Here is a 26,764-nt window from a genome sequence, read left to right on the forward strand (position 1 = left end):
TGGTGGCATCTCCTATCATGGTGACATCTCCCATGGTGGTAGCTCCTACAGTGGTGGCATCTCCCATGGTGGTGACATCTCCCATAATGGTGACATGTCCCATAATGGTGACACCTCCTGTGGTGACATCTCCTATGATGGTGACATCTCCCATCATGGTGACATCTCGCATGGTGGCACCTTGCACAGTGACATCTCTCATGGTGGTGACATCTCCTATGATGACGTCTCCTATGATGGTGACATCTCCCATGGTGGCAACTCCTACAGTGACATCTCCCATGATGACGGCATCTCCCATGACGGTGGCATCTCCCATGGTGGCATCTCCTACAGTGACATCTCCTATGGTGACATCTCCCATCATGGTGGCATCTCCCATGGTGGTGACATCATCTCCTCTGGTGACATCTTGCACAGTGGTACCTCCCATGATGGTGGCATCTCCCATGGTGGCAACTCCTACAGTGGTGGCATCTCCCGTGGTGGCATCTTGCACAACGACATCTCCCATGACAGTGGCATCTCCCATGATGGTGACATCTCCCATCATGGTGACATCTCCTATGATGACGTCCCCTATGATGCTGACATCATCTCCCATGGTGGCGTCTTGCGCAGTGACATCTCCCATGATGGTGACATCTCCTATGGTGACATCTCCCATCACAGTGGCATCTCCCATGACATTGAGTCCCACCACGGTGCCACCTCCCATGGTGCCACCTCCCCCGGTGCCACCTCCCCAAGTGTCCCCACCCCATCCCCCTCCCTCCTGGGCCTGTCCCACCACCCCCGGTGGCCTCGTCACCTCTTCCTCCTCCTCCTCCTCCTCCTCCTCCTCCCCCCGTCCCCAACCTCAGCCGCCACCTTCAAGATGGGCATCATGGGCCCCTGGTCATGTGACCCCATCCTGAGCCACGCCCTCCCGGACGTCGCCTCCCGATTGGCCGTCGCCCGCCTCAACCGCCACCCGACGTTCAACCGCGGCTACTGGTGGGACGCCGTGGTGGTCACCGAGCCGTGCGACACCCCCCAGGCCGTCACCAACCTCCTCAACCTCGACCGTTACGCCGCTCTGATTGGTCCGTTCAACCCGGCCGCTTGCGGCGCCGCCGGCCTATTGGCCGCCGCCTGGAACAAACCATTGGTGTCTTGGTCCTGCTTGGGGGACGCCGAGGGGTTGGACACGTTGGTGGTGCCGATGCCGGAGCCCGTTGGGGTTCTCCATGAGGTGTTGAGATACTTCCGGTGGGCGCACGTGGCCGTGGTGACGTCGGCGGGGGACGCGTGGAGGGAGGTGGGCCAGGCAGTGGCCCAGGAGCTGAGGGCGCGGGGGCTGCCGGTCACCGTGGTCACGGCATCGGGGACGCAACAGGATGAGGCCCGGGAGGCGCTGAGGAGGGTGCAGAGGGCCGATGGGGTCAGAGGTAACGGGGGGACGGGGGGAGGTGGGGGAGGTTGGATGGAGATGGAGATGGAGATGGAGATGGAGATGGAAGTGGAGATGGAGGTGAAGATGGATGGAGATGGTGGAGATGGAGATGGAGAAGGAGGATGTGGTTGGATGGAGATGGTGGAGGTTGGATGGAGATGGAGATGGAGAAGGTGGATGTGGTTGGATGGAGGTGGAGATGGATGGAGTTGGAGATGGATGCAGATGGATGGAGATGGTGGAGATGGAGATGGAGGAGGTGGACCTGGATGGATGGATGGGTGGATGGATGGATGGATGGATGGAGATGGTGGCCATGGATGGATGGATGGATGGGTGGAAATGGAGAAGGTGGACATGATTGGATGGAGAGGGATGGAGATGGAGATGGTGACCGTGGTCACGGCATCAGGGACACAACAGGATGAGGCCCGGGAGGCGCTGAGGAGGGTGCAGAGGGCGGATGGGGTCAGAGGTAACGGGGGGACGGGGGGAGGTTGGATGGAGATGGAGATGGTGGAGGTGGAGGTGGTTGGATGGAGATGTGGTTGGATGGAGATGTGGTTGGATGGAGATGGAGGTGGAGATGGAAGTGGAGATGGAGGTGGAGATGGAGATGCAGATGGATGGAGATGGTGGAGATGGAGATGGAGAAGGTGGATGTGGTTGGATGGAGATGGTGGAGGTCGGATGGAGATGGAGATGGAGATGGAGATGGAGATGGAGATGGAGATGGAGATGGAGATGGAGATGGAGATGGAGATGGAGATGGAGATGGAGAAGGTGGATGTGGTTGGATGGAGACGGAAATGGATGCAGATGGATGGAGATGGTGGAGATGGAGATGGAGGAGGTGGACATGGATGGATGGATGGATGGATGGATGGATGGGTGGAAATGGAGAAGGTGGACATGATTGGATGGAGATGGATGGAGATAGAGATGGTGGAGGTGGACATGGTTGAACAGATGGATGGATGGATGGACAGATGGGTGGAGATGGTGGAGGTGGACCTGGCTGGTGGATGGATGGATGGATGGATGGATGGATGGATGGATGGACGGACAGGTGAAGATGGTGGCCATGGATGGATGGACAGATGGATGGAGATGAAGAAGGTGGACATGGTTGGATGGTGATGGAGATGGAGATGGCGATGGAGATGGTGGACATGGTTGGATGGAAATGGAGATGAAGATAAAGATGGAGATGGAGATGGTGGACGGTGTTGGATGGAGATGGAGATGGAGATGGTGAATGTGATTGGATGGAGATGATGGAGGTGAATGTGGTTGGACAGACGGACAGATGGAGATGGAGTACCCACTGTGACCCACATATCCCCACGTGTCCCTATGTCCCCCCATGGCCCCCCGTGGCCCCCCATGTCCCACATGTCCCCACCATCGCCTCCATGTCCCATGTGTCACCCTCATGTCCCCACAATGACCCCCACATCTCCCCATGATCCCAACATCCCCCCACGTCCCATCATGACCCACGTGTCCCCACCATCACCCCCATGTTCCCACGTGTCCCCCCATGTCCCCCCATGTCCCACATGTCCCACCATGTCCCCCCGTGTCCCACGTGTCCCCACCAACACCTCCATGTCCCATGTGTCACCCCCATGTCCCCTCATGTCCCCACCATGATCCCCACATCTCCCCATGATTCCCACATCCCCCATGTCCCATCATGACCCACATGTCCCCACCATCACCCCCATGTCCCACGTGTCCCCCCATGTCCCATCATGACCCCCATGTCCCACCATGACCCACATGTCCCCACCATCACCCTCGTGTCCCACGTGTCCCCCCATGTCCCCCCATGACCCACATGTCCCATCATGACCCACATCTCCCCACCATCACCCCCATGTCCCACGTGTCTCCCCATGTCCCCCCATGTCCCATGTGTCCCCACCATCACCCCCATGTCCCATGTGTCTCCCCATGTCCCCACCATGTCCCCCATGTCTCCCCATGATCCCCACATCCCCCCATGTCCCATCATGACCCACGTGTCCCCACCATCACCCCCATGTTCCCACGTGTCCCCCCATGTCCCCCCATGTCCCACATGTCCCACCATGTCCCCCCGTGTCCCACGTGTCCCCACCAACACCTCCATGTCCCATGTGTCACCCCCATGTCCCCTCATGTCCCCACCATGATCCCCACACCTCCCCATGATCCCCACATCCCCCATGTCCCATCATGACCCACATGTCCCCACCATCACCCCCATGTCCCACGTGTCCCCCCATGTCCCATCATGACCCCCATGTCCCACCATGACCCACATGTCCCCACCATCACCCTCGTGTCCCACGTGTCCCCCCATGTCCCCCTATGACCCACATGTCCCCCCATGACCCACATGTCCCCACCATCACCCCCATGTCCCACGTGTCTCCCCATGTCCCCCCATGTCCCACGTGTCCCCACCATCACCCCCATGTCCCATGTGTCTCCCCATGTCCCCACCATGTCCCCCATGTCTCCCCATGATCCCCACATCCCCCCATGTCCCATCATGACCCACGTGTCCCCACCATCACCCCCATGTTCCCACGTGTCCCCCCCTGTCCCCCCATGTCCCACATGTCCCACCATGTCCCACATGTCCCCACCATCACCCCATGTCCCATATGTTGCCCCCGTGTCCCATCATGACCCGCATGTCCCCACCATGTCCCCCCGTGTCCCACGTGTCCCCACCAACACCTCCATGTCCCATGTGTCACCCCCATGTCCCCTCATGTCCCCACCATGATCCCCACATATCCCCATGATTCCCACATCCCCCATGTCCCATCATGACCCACATGTCCCCACCATCACCCCCATGTCCCACGTGTCCCCCCATGTCCCATCATGACCCCCGTGTCCCACCATGACCCACATGTCCCTACCATCACCCCCATGTCCCACATGTCTCCCCATGTCCCCCCATGTCCCACGTGTCCCCACCATCACCCCCATGTCCCATGTGTCTCCCCATGTCCCCACCATGATCCCCACATCTCCCCATGATCCCCACATCCCCCATGTCCCATCATGACCCACATGTCCCCACCATCACCCCCATGTCCCCTGTGTCCCCCCATGTCCCCTCATGACCCACATGTCCCATCATGACCCATGTGTCCCCATCATCGCCCCTATGTCCCATGTGTCACCCCCATGTCCCACCATGACCCACATGTCCCCACCATCACCCCAATGTCCCACGTGTCTCCCCATGTCCCCCCATGTCTCACATGTCCCACCATCACCCCCATGCCCTACATGTCCCCCCATGTCCCCCATGTCCCTCATGTCCCCACATGTCCCCACTGACCCCGTTGTCCCCGTGTCCCCACAGTGGTGCTGATGTGCATGCACTCGGTCCTGCTGGGCGGTGAGGAGCAACGCGTCCTATTGGAGGAGGCCGAGGACCTGGGCATGACCGATGGCACCTACGTCTTCGTCCCCTACGACGCCCTCACCTTCCCCCTGCCCTATCGCCGCGTCTCCTACCCCGCGTTGGCCAACAACACCAAACTGCGCCTGGCCTACGACGCCGTCCTCACCGTCACCATCGACTCGCCCGATGGCAACTTCCGCGAGGTCCTGCAGGAGGCCAAGGAGGCCTACGAGGTCCCCGCGCACATTGACCCCACGCAGGTGAGGTGGGAGGGGTCTACAAGGGGTTTGGTGGCATCTCTGAGGGGTTTGGGGACAATTCCAGGGGGTGGTGGCATATCTAGGGGGTTTGGAGGCATCTCCAGGGGGTTTGGTGAGATCTCTGGGGGTTTGGTGGCATCTCCGGGGGGTTGGTGGCATCTTCAGGGAAGTTGGTGGCATCTTCAGGGGGCTTGAAGGCATCTGCAAGGGGATTGGAGGCATCTCCAGGGGAGATGACCATGGCCAACAATGTTGAGTTGAGATGACCATGGATTGGGTAGAGATGACCATGGCCAACAGAGTTGAGTTGAGATGACCATGGCCAACAGCATTGGGTGATGACCATGGCCAACAGCGTTGAGTTGAGATGACCATGGCCAACAACATTGGGTGATGACCATGGCCAACAGTATTGAGTTGAGATGACCATGGCCAACAGCATTGGGTGATGACCATGGCCAACAGCGTTGAGTTGTGATGACCATGGCCAACAGCATTGGGTGATGACCATGGCCAACAACGTTGAGTTGTGATGACCATGGCCAACAGCATTGGGTGATGACCATGGCCAACAGCACTGGTTGATGACCGTGGCCAACAGCGTTGAGTTGAGATGACCATGGCCAACAGCGTTGAGTTGAGATGACCATGGCCAACAGCATTGGGTGATGACCATGGCCAACAGTGTTGAGTTGAGATGATCATGACCAACAGTATTGAGTTGAGATGACCATGGCCAACATCATTGGGTGATGACCATGACCAACATCATTGGGTAGAGATGCCCACGGCTTGGATGGAGATGACCCCACCCAACACCATCATCCTCCGGGTGTCACTATGACCACCTGGAGCTTCTGGTGGCCCCTTTGTCACCCCGTGTCACCTCCTCTCTCTCCCCCCACCCAGGTCCACCCCCTCTTCGCCACCATCTACAACTCCATCCACTTCCTGGCGGCGGCCGTGGAGGCCACGCGCAGCACGGGCCACTGGGTGATGGGCACCAGTGTGGCCGAGAACATCCACGACTTCCAGCTGGAGGGCTTCTGCCAGAACTTCTCCGTCGGCGAGGACGGGGACGTCACCGTCCCCTACGTGGTGTTGGACACGGACAACAAGGGCGACCACCTGTGGCCGGTCTACGGGTTGGACCCGGGGACGCGGGGGTTAGGCTACCGTGGCCACCGCATCCATTGGCCACATGGCTCCAGCCCCGGCACCGACGCCGGGTGTTGGTTTGAGTCGGGGACCATCTGCAATGGGGGTGAGTGGGTGGGATTGGGGGCCACGGGGGGTCATGGGTGGCCACAGGTGACCAGAGGGGGCCATGGGTGTTGTAGGTGGTTGTGGTTGACCATGGGTGGCCATTGGTGGCTGTGGGTGACAAGAGGTGGCCATGGGTGACCAGAGGGGGCCATGGGTGTTGTAGGTGGTTGTGGTTGACCATGGGTGGCCATTGGTGGTCATGGTTGTCAAGAGGTGACCACGGGTGACCAGAGGGGTTATGGATGTTGTAGGTGGTTGTGGTTGACCATGGGTGGCCATTGGTGGGCATGGGTGGCCATTGGTGGCTATCGTTGACAAGAGGTGGCCATGGGTGACCAGAGGGGGCCATGGGTGTCGTAGGTGGTTGTGGTTGACCATGGGTGGCCATTGGTGGCCGTGGTTGACCATAGGTGGCCATGGGTGACCATGGTTGGCCATAGGTGGCCATAGGTGACCATGGGGTGTTATGGGTGTCATAGGTGGCCATGGGTCACCATGCATGTCGTAGGTGACCATGGCTGACCATAGGTGACCATGGGGTGTCATGGGTGTCACTAGTGGCCATAGGTGACCAGAGGTGGCCACGATTGACCACAGGTGACCATGGATGACCACGTGTACCACAGACGTCACAGGTGGCCATGGTTAATCTGAGGTGACCATCCATGACCATAAGGTGGCCATGGATGACCATGAGTGTTGTAGGTGGCCACGGTTGACCAGAAGTGACCATGGAGTGCCATGGGTGCCACAGTTGACCAAAGGTGACCAGAGGAGCCCACGGTTGCCATCCATGACCATAAGGTGGCCATGGATGACCATGGGTGTTGTAGGTGGTCACAGTTGACCAGAAGTGACCATGGGGTGTCATGGGTGCCACAGGTGGCCACAGTTGACCAAAGGTGACCAGAGGTGACCACGGTTGCCATCCATGACCATAAGGTGGCCATGGGTGCCCCAGGTGACCACGGGCCACCACGGGTGGCTTCTCCATCCCACCCCTTCACCCCTTCCCTCCACCCCAGGCCTGGACGCCACCTTCATCCTCCTCCTCTTCCTCCTCATCGCCGCCCTGGTGGCAGCGGGCGCCGCCCTCGCCTGCTACATCAGGTGGGTGCCACCACCTCCTGGGGGGACACCTGGGGACACTTTGGGGACAACCCAGCAGCTCCCGTGTCCCCTTCCCGCAGGCGCCGCATCCAACAGGCCCAGCTGATGAAGGGACCCAACAAGATCATCTTGACCATGGAGGACTTGACCTTCATCAACACCCAGAGCAGCAAACGGGTGAGGGACACTGGGGGGGACATTTCTGTGGTGGCCACAGTGGCTGAGGGGACTCGGTGGCACCCGGGGTGACCGGGAAGGTGACGCTGTGGCTTCCATTCCAGTCCCTGGTTGGTTTTGGCCTTAGGAGGAGAATGTGGGCTGGTGGAACCCCATGGGTGATGTGTTCTCATGGGTGATGGGTCCCTGTGGCTGATGGGTCCCCATGGCCTTGGAGAGGACACCTGTGGGCTGTGAGGACCCCATGGGTGATGTGTCCCCATGGGTGATGTGTCCCCATGACCTGAAGTCCCTCCCAGGGGCAAGTTCTGCACTGGGAGAAGCTCCATTGGCTGGTGGGTCCCCATGGGTGACATGTCCCCATGGCCCAAGGTGGGTCCCCATAGGTGATGTGTCCCCATGGGTGATGTGTCCCCATGACCTGAAGTCTCCCCCAGGGCCAAGTTCTGCCCTGGGAGAAGATCCATTGGCTGGTGGGTCCCCATGGGTGATGTGTCCCAATGGGCAACATGTCCCCATGGCCCAAGGTGGGTCCCCATGGGTGACGTGTCCCCATGGGTGACGTGTCCCAATGGGTGACATGTCCCCATGACCTGAAGTCTCCCCCAGGGCCAAGTTCTGCCCTGGGAGAAGCTCCATTGGCTGGTGGGTCCCCATGGGTGACATGTCCCCATGGCCCAAGGTGGGTCCCCATAGGTGACGTGTCCCAATGGGTGACGTGTCCCAATGGGTGACGTGTCCCCATGACCTGAAGTCTCCCCCAGGGCCAAGTTCTGCCCTGGGAGAAGATCCATTGGCTGGTGGGTCCCCATGGGTGATGTGTCCCAATGGGCGACATGTCACCAAGACCTGAGTTGTGTCCCCATGGGTGATGTGTCCCCATGACCTGAAGTCCCTTCCAGGGCCAAGTTCTGCACTGGGAGAAGATTGATTGGCTGGTGGGTCCCAATGGGTGACGTGTCCCAATGGGTGACGTGTCCCCACGGGTGACATGTCCCAATGGGTGATGTGTCCCCATATGTGACGTGTCCCCATATGTGACGTGTCCCAATGGGTGATGTGTCCCCATGACCTAAAGTCTCCCCCAGGGCCAAGTTCTGCCCTGGGAGAAGCTCCATTGGCTGGTGGGTCCCCATGGGTGATGTGTCCCAATGGGCAACATGTCCCCATGGCCCAAGGTGGGTCCCCATGGGTGACGTGTCCCAGTGGGTGATGTGTCCCCATGACCTGAAGTCTCCCCCAGGGCCAAGTTCTGCCCTGGGAGAAGATCCATTGGCTGGTGGGTCCCCATGGGTGATGTGTCCCAATGGGCGACATGTCACCAAGACCTGAGTTGTGTCCCCATGGGTGATGTGTCCCCATGACCTGAAGTCCCTTCCAGGGCCAAGTTCTGCACTGGGAGAAGATTGATTGGCTGGTGGGTCCCAATGGGTGACGTGTCCCAATGGGTGACGTGTCCCCACGGGTGACATGTCCCAATGGGTGATGTGTCCCCATATGTGACGTGTCCCCATATGTGACGTGTCCCAATGGGTGATGTGTCCCCATGACCTAAAGTCTCCCCCAGGGCCAAGTTCTGCCCTGGAGAAGCTCCACTGGCTGGTGGGTCCCCATGGGTGATGTGTCCCAATGGGTGACATGTCCCCATGGCCCAAGGTGGGTCCCCATGGGTGACGTGTCCAATGGGTGATGTGTCCCCATGACCTAAAGTCTCCCCCAGGGCCAAGTTCTGCCCTGGAGAAGCTCTATTGGCTGGTGAGTCCCCATGGGGGACGTGTCCCCTTGGCCACCACACCCCCACGGCTGACATGTCCCCCCATGTCCCCACCCTCAGGTGGACGGCAGCCGCACCAGCCTGGCCGGCCGCAGCGCCGGGGACACCAAGAGCGTCAAGAGCGTCACCGCCGCCCCCGACAACACCAACGTGGCCATCGCCGAGGTGAGATGTCCCCACGTCCCCTTCCCCCCGTGTGTGTGTCCCCACCACCCCTCCCCATATCCCTATCACCCCAACTCCCCCTATTCCCCCAACTGCCACCTCCGGGGGCGACAAGGCCACCAACCCCAGGGACACCCCTGTCCCCTCGCGCCTGCCGTGAGCAGGTGGGGTGACCCCTCCCCACCTGGGAGACCCCACCCCACGTCCCGGCTGGATGATTGACAGCCTTAGGCGGCCATGATTGACAAGCTCCCTTTACCCGCAGGGAGCCGAAAACACGAAGGGCAACAGCCACCTCCCCCTCCTCCTCCTTTTGTTTAACCAGCAGGGCCTTGTCGCCTCCGTGCAGGTAAGTTGACAGCCAAAAACCCACCTTTTCACCCCAAAAATCCACTCCTGCTCCACCCCATCCCCCACCCACCACCCTACATTGATTTGGGGTTGGGGATGGGTTTGGGGTGAGTTGGTGGCTTCTGGTTGACCTGGGGGGTTGGAGGATGAGGAAGGTGTCACCTCCGGGTGTTCCCGGGGTGTTGGGGTGGGGTAGGTTCCGGGGTGCTCAGGTGTCACCCGCTCTGTCCCCCAGGGTGACTGGGTGTGGCTGAAGAAGTTCCCTGGAGAGCAGCACAATGAGGTGAAACCGGCCACCAAGTTGGTCTTCTGCAAGGTGGGGACAATATGGGTGCATAGGGGACAATGATGGGGCGTGGGGACAATGATGGGGCGTGGGGACAATGATGGGGCATGGGGACAATGTTGGGGCATGGAGGACAATGTTGGGTCATGGGGACATTGCTTGGTCATGATGGACAATGTTGAGTCATGGGGACAATGTTGGGTCATGGGGGACAATGTTGGGTCATGGGGACAACGTTGGGTCATGGGGACAACGTTGGGTCATGAAGGACACCATTGGGTCATGAAGGACACCACTGGGTCATGAAGGACAGCGTTGGGTCATGGGACACAATGTTGGGTCATGGGATCAATGGTGGGCCATGGGGACATCACTTGGTCATGATGGACAAGGTTGGGTCATGGGGACAAGGTTGGGTCATGGGGACAATGTTGAGTCATGGGGACAATGTTGAGTCATGGGGACAATGTTGAGTCATGGGGGACAATGTTGGGTCATGGGGACAACGTTGGGTCATGGGGACAATGTTGGGTCATGAAGGACACCATTGGGTCATGAAGGACAGCGTTGGGTCATGGGACACAATGTTGGGTCATGGGATCAATGTTGGGCCATGGGGACATCACTTGGTCATGATGGACAACGTTGGGTCATGGGGACAATGTTGGGTCATAAAGGACACCGTTGGGTCATGAAGGACAATGCTGGGTCATGGGGACAATGTTGAGTCACGGGGGACAATGTTGGGTCACGGGGGACAATGTTTGGTCATGGGGACAACGTTGGGTCATGGGGACAACGTTGGGTCATGGGGACAATGTTGGATCATGAAGGACACCATTGGGTCATGAACGACAATGTTGGGTCATGGGGCACAATGTTGGGTCATGGGATCAATGTTGGGCCATGGGGACATCACTTGGTCATGATGGACAAGGTTGGGTCATGGGGACAATGTTGGGTCATGGGGACAGTGTTGGGTTGTGGGGGAGAATGTTGGGGCATGAGGACAATGTTGAGTCATGGGGGACAACGTTGGGTCATGGGGACATTGCTTGGTCATGGGGACATTGCTTGGTCATGATGGACAACGTTGGGTCATGGGGACAACGTTGGGTCATAGGGACAATGTTGGGTCATAAAGGACACCGGTGGGTCATGAGGACAACGCTGGGTCATGGAGACAATGTTGAGTCACGGGGGACAATGTTGGGTCATGGGGTCAATGTTGGGTCATGGGGACACCACTTGGTCATGATAGACAAGGTTGGGTCATGAGGACAAAGATGGGTCTTGGGTTCAACGTTGGGTCACGGGGACAACCCCAGGCCTTGGGGCCACCCCCAGGGCCCCGTCCCACGTTGTCCTCTGCCTCGGGGACAGTTGCGCGACCTGCGGCACGAGAACGTCAACCTGTTCCTGGGCTTCTTCCACGACTGCGGCATCTTCGCCATCGTGTCGGAGCACTGCTCGCGCGGCAGCCTGGAGGACCTGCTGCGCAACGAGGACATGAAGCTCGACTGGATGTTCAAGTCCTCCCTCCTCATTGACCTCATCAAGGTGACAGCCAGCTCAGGGGGGACACGGTGGTTGTGGGAGTGGAGGTGGCCATGGAGATGGTCTTGGTGGTGTTGGTGGCCATGGGAATGGTCTTCCTGGTGGCCATGGTGGTGGTGGTGGCCATGGTGGTGGTGGTGGCCATGGGAATGTTCTTGGTGGTGGCCATGGTGGTGGTCTTGGTGGTGGCCATGGTGGTGGTGGCCATGGGGGTGGCCTTGCTGGTGGCCGTGGTGGTGGTCTTGGTGGTGGCCATGGTGGTGTTGGTGACCATGGAGATGGTCTTGGTGGTGGCCACGGTGGTGGTGGCCATGGAGATGGTCTTGGTGGTGCTGGTGACCATGGAGATGGTCTTGGTGGTGGCCATGGTGGTGGTGGTGGCCATGGAGATGGTCTTGGTGGTGGTGATGGTGGTGGTGGTGGCCATGGAGATGGTCTTGGTTCAAGTCCTCTCTCCTCATTGCCCTCATCAAGGTGACAACCAAGCCCAGGGTGGACGCGGTGGCCGTGGGAGTGGAGGTGGCCATGAAGATGGTCTTGGTGGTGTTGGTGGCCATGGAGATGGTCTTGGTGGTGGCCATGGTGGTGGTGGCCATGGTGGTGGTGGTGGCCATGGCCATGGTCTTGGTGCTGGCCAATGTGTTGACCATGTTGATGCCCATGGTGATAGCCATGATGGTGGTGGTGGCGGCCATGATATTGGCCCTGGCGTTGGCCATGTTGATGGTCATGCTGGTGGCCATCATATTGGCCATGGTGGTGGCCATTGTGTTGGCCATGTTGATGTCCATGCTGGTGGCCATTTTGTTGTTGGTGGTGGTCATGATACTGGTGCTGGTTATGGCCATGTTGATGTCCATGCTGGTGGCCATGATGACGATGGTGGCCATGTTATTGGCCTTGGCGTTGGCCATGTTGATGGCCATGCTGGTGGCCATGATGACGATGGTGGCCATGATATTGGCCTTGACGTTGACCATGTTGATGGCCATGCTGGTGGCCATCATATTGGCCATGGTGGTGCCCATTGTGTTGGCCATGTTGATGCCCATGGTGGTAGCCATGATGGTGGTGGTGGCAGCCATGATATTGGCCCTGGTGTTGGCCATGTTGATGACCATTGTGGTGGCCATTGTGTTGGTGGTGGTGACCATGATGGTGGCCATGATGGTGGCCATTGTGTTGGCCATGTTGATGCCCATGGTGGTAGCCATGATGGTGGTGGTGGCAGCCATGATATTGGCCCTGGTGTTGGCCATGTTCATGACCATTGTGGTGGCCATGATGGTGGTGGTGGTGGCCCTGGTGGTGCCCATTGTGTTGGCCATGTTGACGCCCATGGCGGTGGCCGTTGTGTGGGTGGCGGCGGCCATGACGGTGTGTCCCCCGGTGTCCTCTAGGGGGTGCGCTACCTCCACCACCGCGACGTGGTCCATGGGCGCCTCAAGTCGCGCAACTGCGTGGTGGACGGGCGCTTCGTGCTCAAGGTCACCGACCATGGCTACAACGAGCTCCTGGAGGCCCAGCGGGTGCCAACCCCCGCCCTCCAGGCGCAGGGTGAGGGGGCGGGGCCTCTGGGATGGGGGCGGGGTCTCTACATGGGGTTTGGTCTGGGGGTGGGGCCTGGGGTGGGTGGGGTTTGGTCTGAGGTGGGAGGTGAAGGTCAATGGGATGATGGATGGGGGTGGGGCCTCAGCCTCAGTGGTGTGGGTGTGGCCATACAACAGGGGGCGGGGCCTTTGGGTTAGGGGGTGTGGCCTCCGGGATGTGGGCGGGGCCATAGGACCGGGGGTGGGGGCTTTGGATTGGGGTGCGTCCTCCAGGATGGGGGTGTGGCCATAGAACAAAGGGCGGGGCTTTTGGATTGGGGTGTGGCCTCCGGGATGTGGGCGGGGCCATAGAACAGTGGGCGGGGGCTTTGGATAAGGGGTGTGGCCTCCAGGATGTTGGTGTGGCCATAGAACCGGGGGCGTGGCCTCCGTGCAGTGGGTGTGGCCTCCGTTCAGTGGGCGTGGCCAGGGGGATGTGGGCGGGGCCATAGAGCTGGGGGGCAGGGCCCTCATGACATGGGCGGGGCCTTTGGATTAGGGGTGTGGCCTCCGGAATGTAGGCGTGACCATAGAACCAGGGGCGCGGACTCCATGCAGTGGGCGTGGCCTCCGTGATGTGGGCGTGGCCTCCCGTTGTGGGCGTGGCCTCCCATGACATCCCCACCCTACGGGCATCTCCCTGCTCAAGGGGGCGTGGCTTAACGAGAGGGGGCGTTGCATGGCGGACAGGGGGCGTGGCTTCCAGTAGTGGGCGTGGCCTCGCATTGGAGGCGTGGCCTTGCATTGGAGGCACCTCCCACTCATCACTCCCACCCATGGGTGTGTCCCTGCTCAAGGGAGGGCGTGGCTTAGCGGGGAAGGGGCGTGGCTTTCGGAATAGGGGGCGTGTCCCAGCGCGGCCCCGCCCCTTCCAGAGCGGCTGTGGACGGCGCCGGAGCTGCTGCGCGACGCGGCGCTGGAGCGACGCGGCTCCTTCCGCGGCGACGTCTACGGCATCGGCATCATCATGCAGGAGGTGATCTGCCGCAGCGCCCCCTACTGCATGCTGGGGCTGCCCCCCGAAGGTACACCAGTCACCTCCCAGTAACACCAGTGACCTCCCAGTAACCTCCCACTAACACCAGTGACCTCCCAATATCACCAGTGACTTCCCAGTAACCTCTCAGTATCACCAGTGACCTCTCAGTATCACCAGTAACCTTCCAGTCACCCACCAGTATCCTCCCAGTATCACCAGTTACCTCCCAGTAATGCACCAGCGACCTCCCAGTAACCTCCCAGTATCACCAGTAACCTCCCAATATCACCAGTGACCTCCCAGTAACCTCCCAGTATCACCAGTAACCTCCCAATATCACCAGTGACCTCCCAGTAACCTCCCAGTATCACCAGTAACCTCCCAGTATCACCAGTGACCTCCCAGTAACGCACCAGTAACCTCCCAGTAGCACCAGTAACCTCCCAGTAACCCACCAATAACCTCCCAGTAACACCAGTAACCTCCCAGTATCACCAGTAACCTCCCAGTAACCCACCAATAACCTCCCAGTAACACCAGTAACCTCCCAGTATCACCAGTGACCTCCCAGTAACCCACCAATAACCTCCCAGTAACCCACCAGTAACGTCCCAGTATCACCAGTGACCTCCCAGTAATGCACCAGTGATCTCCCAGTAACACCAGTGACCTCCCAGTAACCCACCAGTAACACCCCCAGTAAAGTCCCAGTCCCCCTATTGCATCCAGGACCCCCCAAGTATCTCCAGAACCCCCCAAGAACCTCCAGAACCCCCCATAACCTCCAGAGCCCCCCAAGAACCTCCAGAGCCCACCCAACATCTCCAGAGCCCCCCAAACATCTCCAGAGCCCCCCAAGTGTCTCCAGAACCCATCAAACATCTCCAGAACTTCTCACCCTCCCATCTCCCCCATCTCCACCCCCACCAGTTGACCCCTAACCCCTCCAGCTCCCCATGGACCCCCGAATCATCTTTAGAACCCCCCATAACCTCCAGAGCCCCCCAAGTATCTCCAGAACCCCTCATAACTTCCAGAGCCCCCCAAGTATCTCCAGAGCCCACCAAACATCTCCAGAACCCACCAAACATCTCCAGAACCTCCAACGTCCCCTCATCCCCATCTCCACCCCCACCAGTTGACCCCCAACCTCTCCAGTTCCCCATGGACCCCCCCAATTATCCTTAGGACCCCCCAATTATCTTTAGGACCCCCCACACCCTCTAGAGCCCCCCAAGTACCTCCAGAACCCCCCAAACATCTCCAGAACCCACCAAACATCTCCAGAACCTCCCACGTCCCCTCACCCCCATCTCCACCCTCACCAGTTGACCCCCAACCCCTCCAGCTCCCCATGGGCCCCCCCCCTGCCCCCCGGCCCCCCACCCCGGTGACACGGGTGTCCCCAGAGATCATCGAGAAGGTGCGCAGGCCACCCCCGCTGTGTCGCCCGGCCGTCTCGGCCGACCAGGCCCCGCTGGAGTGCATCCACCTGATGAAGCAGTGCTGGAGCGAGCAGCCCGAGCGCAGACCCACCATCGACCAGATCTTCGACCAGGTGGGACCAGTAGGGCCTGCTGGGACCAGTATGGGCGGGGTGGGATGAGTTATGGGGGACTGGGACATGTATGGGGTGGTGGGAACAGTTGTGGGGCTGTGGGACCAGTATGGGGGTCATAGGACCAGTATGAGCTGGTGGGACCAGTATGGGGGTTATGGGACCAGTATGAGCTGGTGGGACCAGTATGGGGTGGTGGGATGAGTTATGGGGGACTGGGACCAGTATGGGGTGGTGGGACCAGTGTGGGATGGTGGGACCAGTATGGGCACGGTGGGATGAGTTATGGGGGACTGGGACAAGGATGAGGTGGTGGGATCAGTATGGGGGAGGTGGGACCAGTATGAGGTGGTGGGACCAGTATGGGGGTCATGGGACCAGTATGAGGTGGTGGGACCAGTATGGGGGTTATGGGACCAGTATGAGCTGGTGGGACCAGTATGAGGTGGTGGGACCAGTATGGGGGTTATGGGACCAGTATGAGCTGGTGGGACCAGTATGGGGGTTATGGGACCAGTATGAGCTGGTGGGACCAGTATGGGGTGGTGGGATGAGTTATGGGGGACTGGGACCAGTATGGGGTGGTGGGACCAGTGTGGGATGGTGGGACCAGTATGGGATGGTGGGACCAGTATGGGCACGGTGGGATGAGTTATGGGGGACTGGGACAAGGATGAGGTGGTGGGACCAGTATGGGGGAGGTGGGACCAGTATGAGGTGGTGTGACCAGTATGGGGTGTTTGGACCAGTATGGGGGAGGTGGGACCAGTATGAGCTGGTGGGACCAGTATGGGGGTCATGGGACCAGTAGGAGGTGGTGGGACCAGTATGGGGGTTATGGGACCAGTATGAGCTGGTGGGACCAGTATGAGGTGGTGGGACCAGTATGGGGGTTATGGGACCAGTATGAGCTGGTGGGACCAGTATGAGGTGGTGGGACCAGTATGGGATGGTGGGACCGGTATGGGCACGGTGGGATGAGTTATGGGGGACTGGGACCAGTATGGGGGAGGTGGGACCAGTATGGGGGAGGTGGGACCAGTATGAGGTGGTGGGACCAGTATGGGGTGTTTGGACCAGTATGGGGGTCATGGGACCAGTATGAGCTGGTGGGACCAGTATGAGGTGGTGGGACCAGTATGGGGGTTATGGGACCAGTATGAGCTGGTGGGACCAGTATGAGGTGGTGGGACCAGTATGGGGGTTGTGGGACCAGTGTGGGGGGTGTGGGACCAGTAGGGGGTAGGTGAGACCAGTATGGGATGGTGGGACCAGTATGGGTGGGGTGGGATGAGTTATGGGGGACTGGGACATGTATGGGGCCACCAGACCATCAACAAGGGCCACCAGACCAACACTCTTGACTTGATGCTGGTTTCTATGGGTCTCTATGGATCTATACGGGTCTCTATGGGTCTCTATGGGTCTATACTGGTCTATTCAGGTGTCTATGGGTCTGGCCTGGGCCATATGTGCCTATAGGACCCCATGTCCCCTCCCCTGACCAGTTGAAGACCATCAACAAGGGCCACCAGACCAACACCCTTGACGTGATGCTGGTTTCTATGGGTCTCTATGGGTCTCTATGGGTCTCTATGGATCTATATGGGTCTCTATGGGTCTATACTGGTCTATTCAGGTGTCTATGGGTCTGGCCTGGGCCATATGTGCCTGTAGGATCCCATGTCCCCTCCCCTGACCAGTTGAAGACCATCAACAAGGGCCACCAGACCAACACCCTTGACGTGATGCTGGTTTCTATGGGTCTCTATGGGTCTCTATGGGTCTCTATGGATCTATATGGGTCTCTATGGGTCTATACTGGTCTATTCAGGTGTCTATGGGTCTGGCCTGGGCCATATGTGCCTGTAGGACCCCATGTCCCCTCCCCTGACCAGTTGAAGACCATCAACAAGGGCCACCAGACCAACACCCTTGACTTTATGCTGGTTTCTATGGGTCTCTATGGATCTATACGGGTCTCTATGGGTCTCTATGGGTCTATATGGGCCTATACAGACCCCCGTGTGTCCCTCCCAAGTTCAAGGCCATCAACAAGGGCCGCAAGACCAACATCATCGACTCGATGCTGCGCATGCTGGAGCAATACTCCAGCAACCTGGAGGACCTGATTCGCGAGAGGACCGAGGAGCTGGAGATCGAGAAGCAGAAGACCGACCGGCTCCTCACCCAGATGCTGCCCCCGTGGGTGCCCGGGGGGGGAGAACGCGGCCATATTGTGTTGTATGGGGTGGTGGGGGTCAGGGGTGGGGGGTTGGGGGGTGGCATGGAGGTCATTGAGGGTTGAGGTGGCCATTGGGGCAGGTTGAGGTTGGCCATGGTCTGTTGATCGTGATCTATTGACCATGACCTGTTGGACCCACTCACCTCTGTGGGGCTGGAGGGGGTTGAGGTGGCCACATGGGGCAGGTTGAGGTTGACCATGGTCCATTGACCATGGCACATTGACCATGGTCTCTTGGCCCCACTCACCTCTATGGGGCTGGAGGGGGTTGAGATGTGGTCATTGAGGTTGACCATGGTCTGTTGACCATGACCTGTTGGCCCCACCTGGATCTGTGGGGCTGGAAGGGGTTGAGGTGGCCACATGGGGCAGGTTGAGGTTGACCATGGTCCATTGACCATGACACATTGACCATGACTCATTGACCCCACCTGAATCTGTGGGGCGGGAGGGGGTTGAGATGTGGTCATTGAGGTTGACCATGGTCTGTTGACCATGACCTGTTGGCCCCACCTGGATCTGTGGGGCTGGAGGGGGTTGAGGTGGCCACATGGGGCAGGTTGAGGTTGACCATGGTCCGTTGACCATGACCCATTGACCATGGTCTATTGACCCCACCCACCACTATGGGGCTGGAGGGGGTTGAAGTGACCACATGAGGCAGTTTGAGGTTGACCATGGTCCGTTGACCATGACCCATTGACCATGGTCTGTTGACCCCATCCATAAATGTGGGGCTCGAGAGGGTTGAGGTGGCCACATGGAGCACGTTGAAGTTGATCATGGTCTGTTGACCATGACCCATTGACACCACCCACCTCTGTGGGGCTGGAGGGGGTTGAGATGTGGCCATTGAGGTTGACCATGGTCCATTGACCATGACCCATTGACCATGGTCTGTTGACCCCACCCATAAACATGGGGCTGGAGGAGGTTGAGGCGGCCACATGGGGCAGGTTGAGGTTGACCATGGTCTGTTGACCATGACCCATTGACCATGGTCTGTTGACCCCACCCACCTCTATGGGGCTGGAGGGGGTTGAGATGTGGCCATTGAGGTTGACCATGGTCCATTGACCATGACCCATTGACCATGGTCTGTTGGCCCCACCCACCACTGTGGGGCTTGAGGGGGTTGAGGCGGCCACATGGGGCCACATTGGTCCCTCCTGGGCCAAGGGCAAGTTCTGGAGATCCTGGAGACCCCCGTGGTCCCCATTGTCCCCAAGGCCCCACTCAGGACACGCAGGTCCCTCTTGGACCACAGGGAAGTTCTGGAGAACCTTGGCCACCTTGGATTGGTGGCCACCGCCAAGTCCCCGTGTCCCCCTGGTGTTCTGGAGAACCTTGGCCACCTTTGATTGGTGGCCACCGCCAAGTCCCCGTGTCCCCCTGGTGTCACCACAGGTCGGTGGCCCAAGCTCTGAAGATGGGGACGCCTGTGGAGCCCGAGTACTTCGAGGAGGTGACGCTTTACTTCAGCGACATCGTGGGCTTCACCACCATCTCGGCCATGAGCGAACCCATCGAGGTGGTCGATCTCCTCAACGACCTCTACACCCTCTTCGACGCCATCATTGGCTCCCATGACGTCTACAAGGTGATGTGGCCACCCCCCGGACGCGTGGCGTCCTTGTCCCCTTGGGTCACGGCTTCTAACGTGGCCACCGCAGGTGTCCCCGTGGTCCTTGGGGACGTCTCCAAGGTGATGTGGCCACCCCATGGTACTGGTGGCCATGAGCCCACCGGAGGGGTCATGGGGACATGGCCACCAAATGAAGGTGGTGATGGTCAACCAAGGTGCTTGGTGACATCCCTGAGGTGACCATGGCTCTGGTGGCCACATTCTCCTGGGACCTTAGTGACATCCCTGAAGTACCTTCAGGACCCCCCCAATCATCTCCAGAACCTCCCCAACATCTCCAGGACCCCCCAAGTATCTCCAGAACCCCTCAAACATCTCCAGGACCCCCCAAGTATCTCCAGAACCCCCCAAACATCTCCAGGACTCCCCCAAATGTCTCTAGAGCCCCATAAGTATCTCCAGGACCCCTCCAAATGTCTCTAGAGCCCCATAAGTGCCTCCAGAACTCCTCAAAACATCTCTAGGACCCCCCTAAGTGTCTCCAGAACCCACCAAACATCTCCAGAACCCACCAAGCATCTCCAGAACCTCCCACCAACCCCTCACCCCCACCCCATTGACCCCTTTGGCCATTCCAACCTGGGCCATGGCCACATGGCCCAGCGTCCCCAAGGTCCTCAAGTGCCACCCCCAAGCTGATGTGGTCCCCCCGGTGGCCTCCAAACCACGGCGGCCACCAAGAACCACGACGGCGCCAATCCCACCCCCACCAATCAGGAGGCGCCACCTCAACGTCGGGGCGTCCTCGGACGTGTCACCTCCACCCCGGGTGACACGTCCCATGTCCCCCGGCCCAGGTGGAGACCATCGGTGACGCCTACATGGTGGCCTCGGGGTTGCCCAAGCGTAACGGCAACCGCCACGCCGGCGAGATCGCCAACATGTCCCTGGACATCCTCAGCTCCGTCGGCACCTTCAAGATGCGCCACATGCCCGAGGTGCCCGTCCGCATCCGCATCGGTCTCCACTCGGGTGAGGACACGCCTTCTTTTTTGGCCACGCCCCCTTGGGACACGCCCATTTGGTCACACCCCTCTTGATAGGTCCTGTTCTCATGTCATGAGTCGTCAAGATCTATTGGGTCTTGGCCAAGCTTCAAGATGGCCGCCACCTGGTGGTTGGGTCATAAGCTTTGGCCACGCCCCCTGGTCACGCCCCCACGTGGCCACGCCTAATTGGCCACGCCCAATTGGCCACGCCCCTCTTCATAGGCCCCGTTCATGTGTTATGAGTCGCCAAGCTCCATTGGGTCTTGGCCAAGCTTCAAGATGGCCGCCACCTCTTGGTTGGGTCATAAGCTTTGGCCACGCCCCCTGGCCACACCCCTAATGACCACGCCCCCCGGGACCACACCCATTTGGTCACACCCCTCTTGATGGGTCCAGTTCGTGTGTCATGAGTCGTCAAGCTCTGTTGGGTGTTGGCCAATATTCAAGATGGCCGCCACCTGGTGGCTGGGTCATAAGCATTGGCCACGCCCCCCGTGGCCACGCCCATTTGGCCACGCCCCTCTCCATAGGCCCTGTTCTTGTCTCATGAGTCACCAAGCTCCATTGGGTCTTGGCCAAGCTTCAAGATGGCTGCCACCTGGTGGTTGGGTCATAAGCTTTGGCCACGCCCCCCGGTCACGCCCCTTGGGACACACCCCCGTGACCACGCCCATTTGACCATGTCCTCTTCTTGTGTCGTGACTCATCAAGCTCCATTGAGGCTTGGTCAACATTCAAGATGGCCGCCACCTGGGGCTTGGGAATTGGTTGTCATGAGCCTTGGCCACGCCCCCTGGCCACGCCCCCGCTCACGCCCTTCATGACCACGCCCACCTCCCCGCCCCATATTGGCCACACCCCAACTCATCTTCTCTTGGCCAACACTCAACTTGGCCAACACTCATTGGCCGTAACCCTTGGCCACGCCCACTGGTCACGCCCTAAGAGGCCACGCCCCAAGAGGCCACGCCCTAAGAGGCCACGTCCCAAGTGGCCACGCCCACAATGACCACGCCCACCCCCGTATTGGCCACGCCCCTACTCATCACCTCTTGGCCAACTCTCAACTTGACCAACACTCAACTGGCCAACACTCATTGGCTGTAACCCTTGGCCACGCCCCCAAACCGAGCCCCCTCCCCCTGTTGGCTCCGCCCCCGTTGGCCACGCCCCCCTCTGAGGCTCCGCCCCCTGCAGGGCCCTGCGTGGCGGGCGTGGTGGGGCTGACGATGCCGCGCTACTGCCTGTTTGGGGACACCGTCAACACCGCGTCGCGCATGGAGTCCACCGGCCTGCGTGAGTGTCCCCAAGGTGTCCCCAAGGTGTCCCCAAGCCCTGTGTGAGTGTTCCCAGCCAGTCCCAACACCTGGGGGTCCCCAAGGTGGCCCCAACCTTCGTGTGAGTGTGCCCAATGTCCCCAAGGTGGCCCCAACCTGTCCCAAATGAATGTGGGGGGATTGGGGGGCTGAGGGGTGATGGTGGGGACATGTGGGGGACATTGGGGACAGGGGGATATGGGGATGGGGGATATGGGGGTGGGGGATATGGGGACAGGGGGATATGGGGACATGGGGATATGGGGATCTGGGGCTATGGGGACAGGGGGACATGGGGACATGGGGACATGGGGATATGGGGACATGGGGACATGGGGATATGGGACATGGGGACAGGGGGATATGGGGACATGGAGATATGGAGATGTGGGGACAGGGGGATATGGGGACAGGGGGACATGGGGATATGGGGACAGGGGGATGTGGGGATATGGGGACAGGAGGATATGGGGACATGGGGATATGGGGACATGGGGACAGAGGGACATGGGGATATGGGGACGGGGGGATATGGGACATGGGAACAGAGGGACATGGGGATGGGGGGATATGGGGATGGGGGATATGGGGACATGGGGATATGGGGACATGGGGATACGGGGACAGGGGGATATGGGGATATGGGGACGGGGCACATGGGGACATGGGGATATGGGGACAGGGGGCCATGGGGACACGGGGTGACGGATGACGTCCCTGTCCCCAGCGTACCGCATCCACGTCAACGCCCGCACCGTGGCCATCCTGCAGGCGCTGCAGGAGGGGTTCAAGCTGGACATCCGGGGCAAGACCGAGCTCAAGGTGGCCCCCAGTGTCCCCAAGTGTCCCCTTAGTGTCCTCATTGACCCTAATTGCCCCTTATTGCCCCCACTGCCCCTAATTACCCCTTACTGACCCCTTATTGCCCCTATTGCCCTTTTATTGCACCCTTATTGCCCCTATTGTCCCTTTATTGCCCCCATTGACCCCAATTACCCCTTACTGTCCCCTTATTGCCCCCACTGTCCCTTTATTGCCCCCTTATTGCCCCCATTCACCTCTTATTGCCCCATTGACCCTAATTACCCCTTATTGCCCCTTTACTGCCCCCTTAATGCCCCCATTGACCTCTTATTGCCCCTATTGACCCCTTCATTGCCCCATTGACTTCCTATTGCCCCTAATTACCCCTTATTGACCCCTTATTGCTCCTATTGTCCCTTTATTGCCCCCTTATTGCCCCATTGACCCCTTATTGCCCCCATTGACCCTAATTGCCCCTTATTGACCCCTTATTGCTCCTATTGTCCATTTACTGCCCCTTATTGCCCCATTGACCCTTTATTGCCCCCATTGACCCTAATTGCCCCTTATTGACCCCTTATTGCCCCTTAATTGCCCCTTACTGACCTCTTATTGTCCCTATTGCCACTTTATTGCCCCCTTATTACCCCTTATTGTCCTTATTGACCCCAATTACTCCTTATCGACCCCTTATTGCCCCTATTGTCCCTTTATTGCCCTCTTATTGCCCCTAATTACCCCTTATTGACCCCTTATTGCCCCTAGTGTCCCTTCATTGCCCCCTTATTGCCCCTATTGTCCCCTTATTGCCCCCATTGACCCCTTAATTATCCCCACTGACACTAATTATCCCTTATTGCCCCTATTGTCCCTTTATTGTCCCCTTACTACCCCCTTAATTGCCCCCATTGACCCTAATTACCCCTTATTGACCCTAATTGCCCCTATTCTTCCTTTATTGCCCCCTTATTGCCCCTATTGTCCCCTTATTGCCCCCTTACTACCCCCTTAATTGCCCCCATTGACCCCAATTACTCCTTATCGACCCCGTATTGCCCCTATTGTCCCTTTATTGCCCTCTTATTGCCCCTAATTACTCCTTATTGACCCCTTATTGCTCCTATTGTTCCTTTATTGCCCCCTTATTGCCCCCATTGAACCCTTATTGCCCCCATTGACCCCAATTACCCCTTATCAACCCCTTATTGCCCCTATTGTCCCTTTATTGCCCCCATTGCCCCTAATTGCCCCTTATTGACCCCTTATTGCCCCTATTGTCCCTTTATCGCCCCCTTATTGCCCCCATTGACCCCTTACTGCCCCCATCTGCCCTAATTACCCCCTAATTACCCCTAATTACCCCCTAATTGCCAACGGTGGTTCCTCCACAGGGGAAGGGGATCGAGGACACCTATTGGCTGGTGGGACGCGAGGGCTTCACCAAACCCATCCCCACCCCCCCCGACCTGCTGCCCGGGTGAGCCGGACGCCTGGGTCCCCTGGGGGGGCTTTGGGGTCCCCTTGGGGGGACATCTGGGTCCACTTGGGGGGATAATTTGGGGTGTCAGGGGGGATTTTAGGGTCCCTTTGGGGTGACATTTGGGTCCCCTGGGGGGTTGTCCCCGGACGCCTGGGTCCCTGGGGGTGGGGTTTCCCAGACACCTGGGTCTCCTGGGGGAGCTTTGGGGTCCCCTTGGGGGGACATCTGGTTCCCCTTGGGGTGATAATTTGGGGTCTCAGGGGGGATTTTAGGGTCCCTTTGGGGTGACGTTTGGGTCCCCTTGGGGGGTTGTCCCCGGACACCTGGGTCCCTGGGGGTGGGGTTTCCCGGACGCCTGGGTCCCTCCCAGATACCTGGGTCCCTGGAGAGGGGGGGTGGACTTTCCTGGACACCTGGGTCCCTCCCGGACACCTGGGTCCCTGGAGAAGGGGGGTTATCCAGACACCTGGGTCCCCCCCGGATGCCTGGGTCCCCTCCCGGACGCCTGGGTCCCCTCAGGGCCAGCAACCACGGCATCAGCCTGGATGAGATCCCGGCCGAGCGGCGGAAGAAGCTGGAAAAGGCCCGGCCGGGGCAGGTGCTCAAATAGTACCCCCAGGTGAGCCCCGCCCCCCAGACTCAAGCATCTCTATGGGTGTGGAGTCTTCCAGACCATAGAGTTTTAAGCGACTCTGCATCTTCATCCCACCCCTCTCTATGGCCACAGGGCAAGGAGAGTCCTCCAGACCACAGAAAGGGGGGTGGAGCGCCCCCATAGAGCCCCTCTGCGCCTCCACGGGTCTTCCAAGACCATAGAGTTTTACCCCAAGGGAGCCACTCTGTACCTTCATCCCACTCTTCTCTATGGCCACAGAGCAGGGGAGTCCTCCAGACCATAGAGAGCGGGGTAGAGCGCCCCCATAGAGCCCCTCTGCGCCTCCACGGGTCTTCCAAGACCATAGAGTTTTACCCCAAGGGAGCCACTCTGTACCTTCATCCCACCCTTCTCTATGGTCACAGAGCAGCGGGGAGTCCTCCAAACCAATGAGAGCTCTGGGCACCAAGTCCTCCAGACCATAGAGTTTTACCCTTGCTTTGCACCACCATCCCACCCTTCTCTATGGTCACAGGGTGGGGTGGGATGAGTCCTCCAGACCATAAAGATGGTGCTAGAATGCCCCCTACCCCCGCTTCCCAGCTGCTCCATAACCACAGAGACCATAAAGATGCCACAACCAGAGTGTCACCCCCTCCCATATCCCCCCAGCTCCCTCTTTATGATATCTCTATGGTATCTCTATGGTTTCTGCCCCACAGGCCCCGCCCCTGCCCCTCCCCCCGCCCCGGGGCATCGCGGGACCTGGAGCATCATGGGACAGCGGGAGGAGGAGGAGCCAGACGCGCTGATTGGCTGCGGCACAGGAAGTGGATGCTGGCGGGGGCCACGCCCCTCCCAGACTCATGTAAAAAAAAGGGGCGGGGCAGGAAGTCCCCGGGGAGGGGGCAGGGCCACAGTGGCCCAGCCAATCAGGACACACTGAAAAGCGGGAGGGCCCTTGGGGGGTGGGCGGCCATCTTGGAAGGCAGCCATCTTGGAAGGCGGCCACAGTGGGCAGCCATATTGGAAGGCAGCCATATTGGAAGGCAGCCATATTGGAAGGCAGCCATACTGGAAGGCAGCCATACTGGAAGGCAGCCATACTGGAAGGCAGCCATACTGGAAGGCAGCCATACTGGAAGGCAGCCATGTTGTGTATCCATTGTGGGCGGCCATCTTGGGCAGCCATATTGGAAGGCAGCCATCTTGTAGGCAGCCATTGTGGGCAATCATATTGGAAGGCCACCATGTTGTGTATCCATTGTGGGCAGCCATATTGGGCAGCCATATTGGAAGGCCGCCATCTTGCGTACCCATTGTGGGCGGCCATCTTGGGCAGTCATATTAGACGGCGGCCATCTTGGAAAGCGGCCACCTTGGAAGGCGGCGCTATTGGAAGGCGGCCATTTTAGATGGCGGCCATCTTGGAACAGTGGCCATCTTGGAAGGCGGCCATCTTGGAAGGCGGCCATCTTGGAAGGCGGCCATCTTGGAAACACGGCTGGCAGCCAATGGCCCCATCCATTGGCTCTTAAAGGGACAATCACTGGGGTTTTTTTTCGGTTCATTCCCTCCCATTTCTCTATTTAAACCCCCCTTGTCAGTCTGTCTGTCCATCCACCCCTCCCCCCCCAGCCGCCGTCGGCCATTTTAGCCTCAATCTCAGGGATTTTCATCTGTAGACCAAAAACCACCCCCAAATCAGCTCAGGGGGCGGCGTCGGGGGGGGAATTTCCTGTAGAAAAAACCCAAGACTTTTGCTCAA

General features: G+C 59.2%; 1 protein-coding gene across 1 annotated transcript; it reads left to right on the forward strand.

Annotated features, from left to right (window-relative positions):
* Positions 1-26,747, forward strand: GUCY2D (guanylate cyclase 2D, retinal). Its single transcript, XM_065859132.2, has 20 exons — positions 1-1,430; positions 4,809-5,110; positions 6,020-6,374; positions 7,402-7,486; positions 7,567-7,663; positions 9,498-9,602; positions 9,868-9,951; positions 10,189-10,269; positions 11,623-11,799; positions 13,197-13,353; positions 14,261-14,410; positions 15,774-15,922; positions 17,964-18,127; positions 19,575-19,767; positions 20,610-20,784; positions 21,999-22,097; positions 22,845-22,939; positions 24,313-24,398; positions 24,921-25,020; positions 25,719-26,747. The coding sequence occupies exons 1-19, from the start codon at positions 95-97 to the stop codon at positions 25,009-25,011; spliced, it is 3,981 nt and encodes a 1,326-aa protein (XP_065715204.2). The 5' UTR covers positions 1-94; the 3' UTR covers positions 25,012-25,020; positions 25,719-26,747.
* Positions 26,748-26,764: the final 17 nt, after the last annotated feature.

Source organism: Patagioenas fasciata, chromosome 29, assembly GCF_037038585.1.
Source record: "Patagioenas fasciata isolate bPatFas1 chromosome 29, bPatFas1.hap1, whole genome shotgun sequence".
Lineage (NCBI taxonomy): Eukaryota > Metazoa > Chordata > Aves > Columbiformes > Columbidae > Patagioenas > Patagioenas fasciata.

Bases quoted from the DNA above. Each gene is read 5' to 3' on its own strand.
- GUCY2D (XM_065859132.2), top strand. From the start codon at position 95: ATGTCCCATAATGGTGACACCTCCTGTGGTGACATCTCCTATGATGGT. The intron at 7,487-7,566 runs GTGGGTGCCACC...CCCTTCCCGCAG, and splicing joins GCCCTCGCCTGCTACATCAG to GCGCCGCATCCAACAGGCCC. The intron at 22,940-24,312 runs GTGGCCCCCAGT...GTTCCTCCACAG, and splicing joins GGGGCAAGACCGAGCTCAAG to GGGAAGGGGATCGAGGACAC.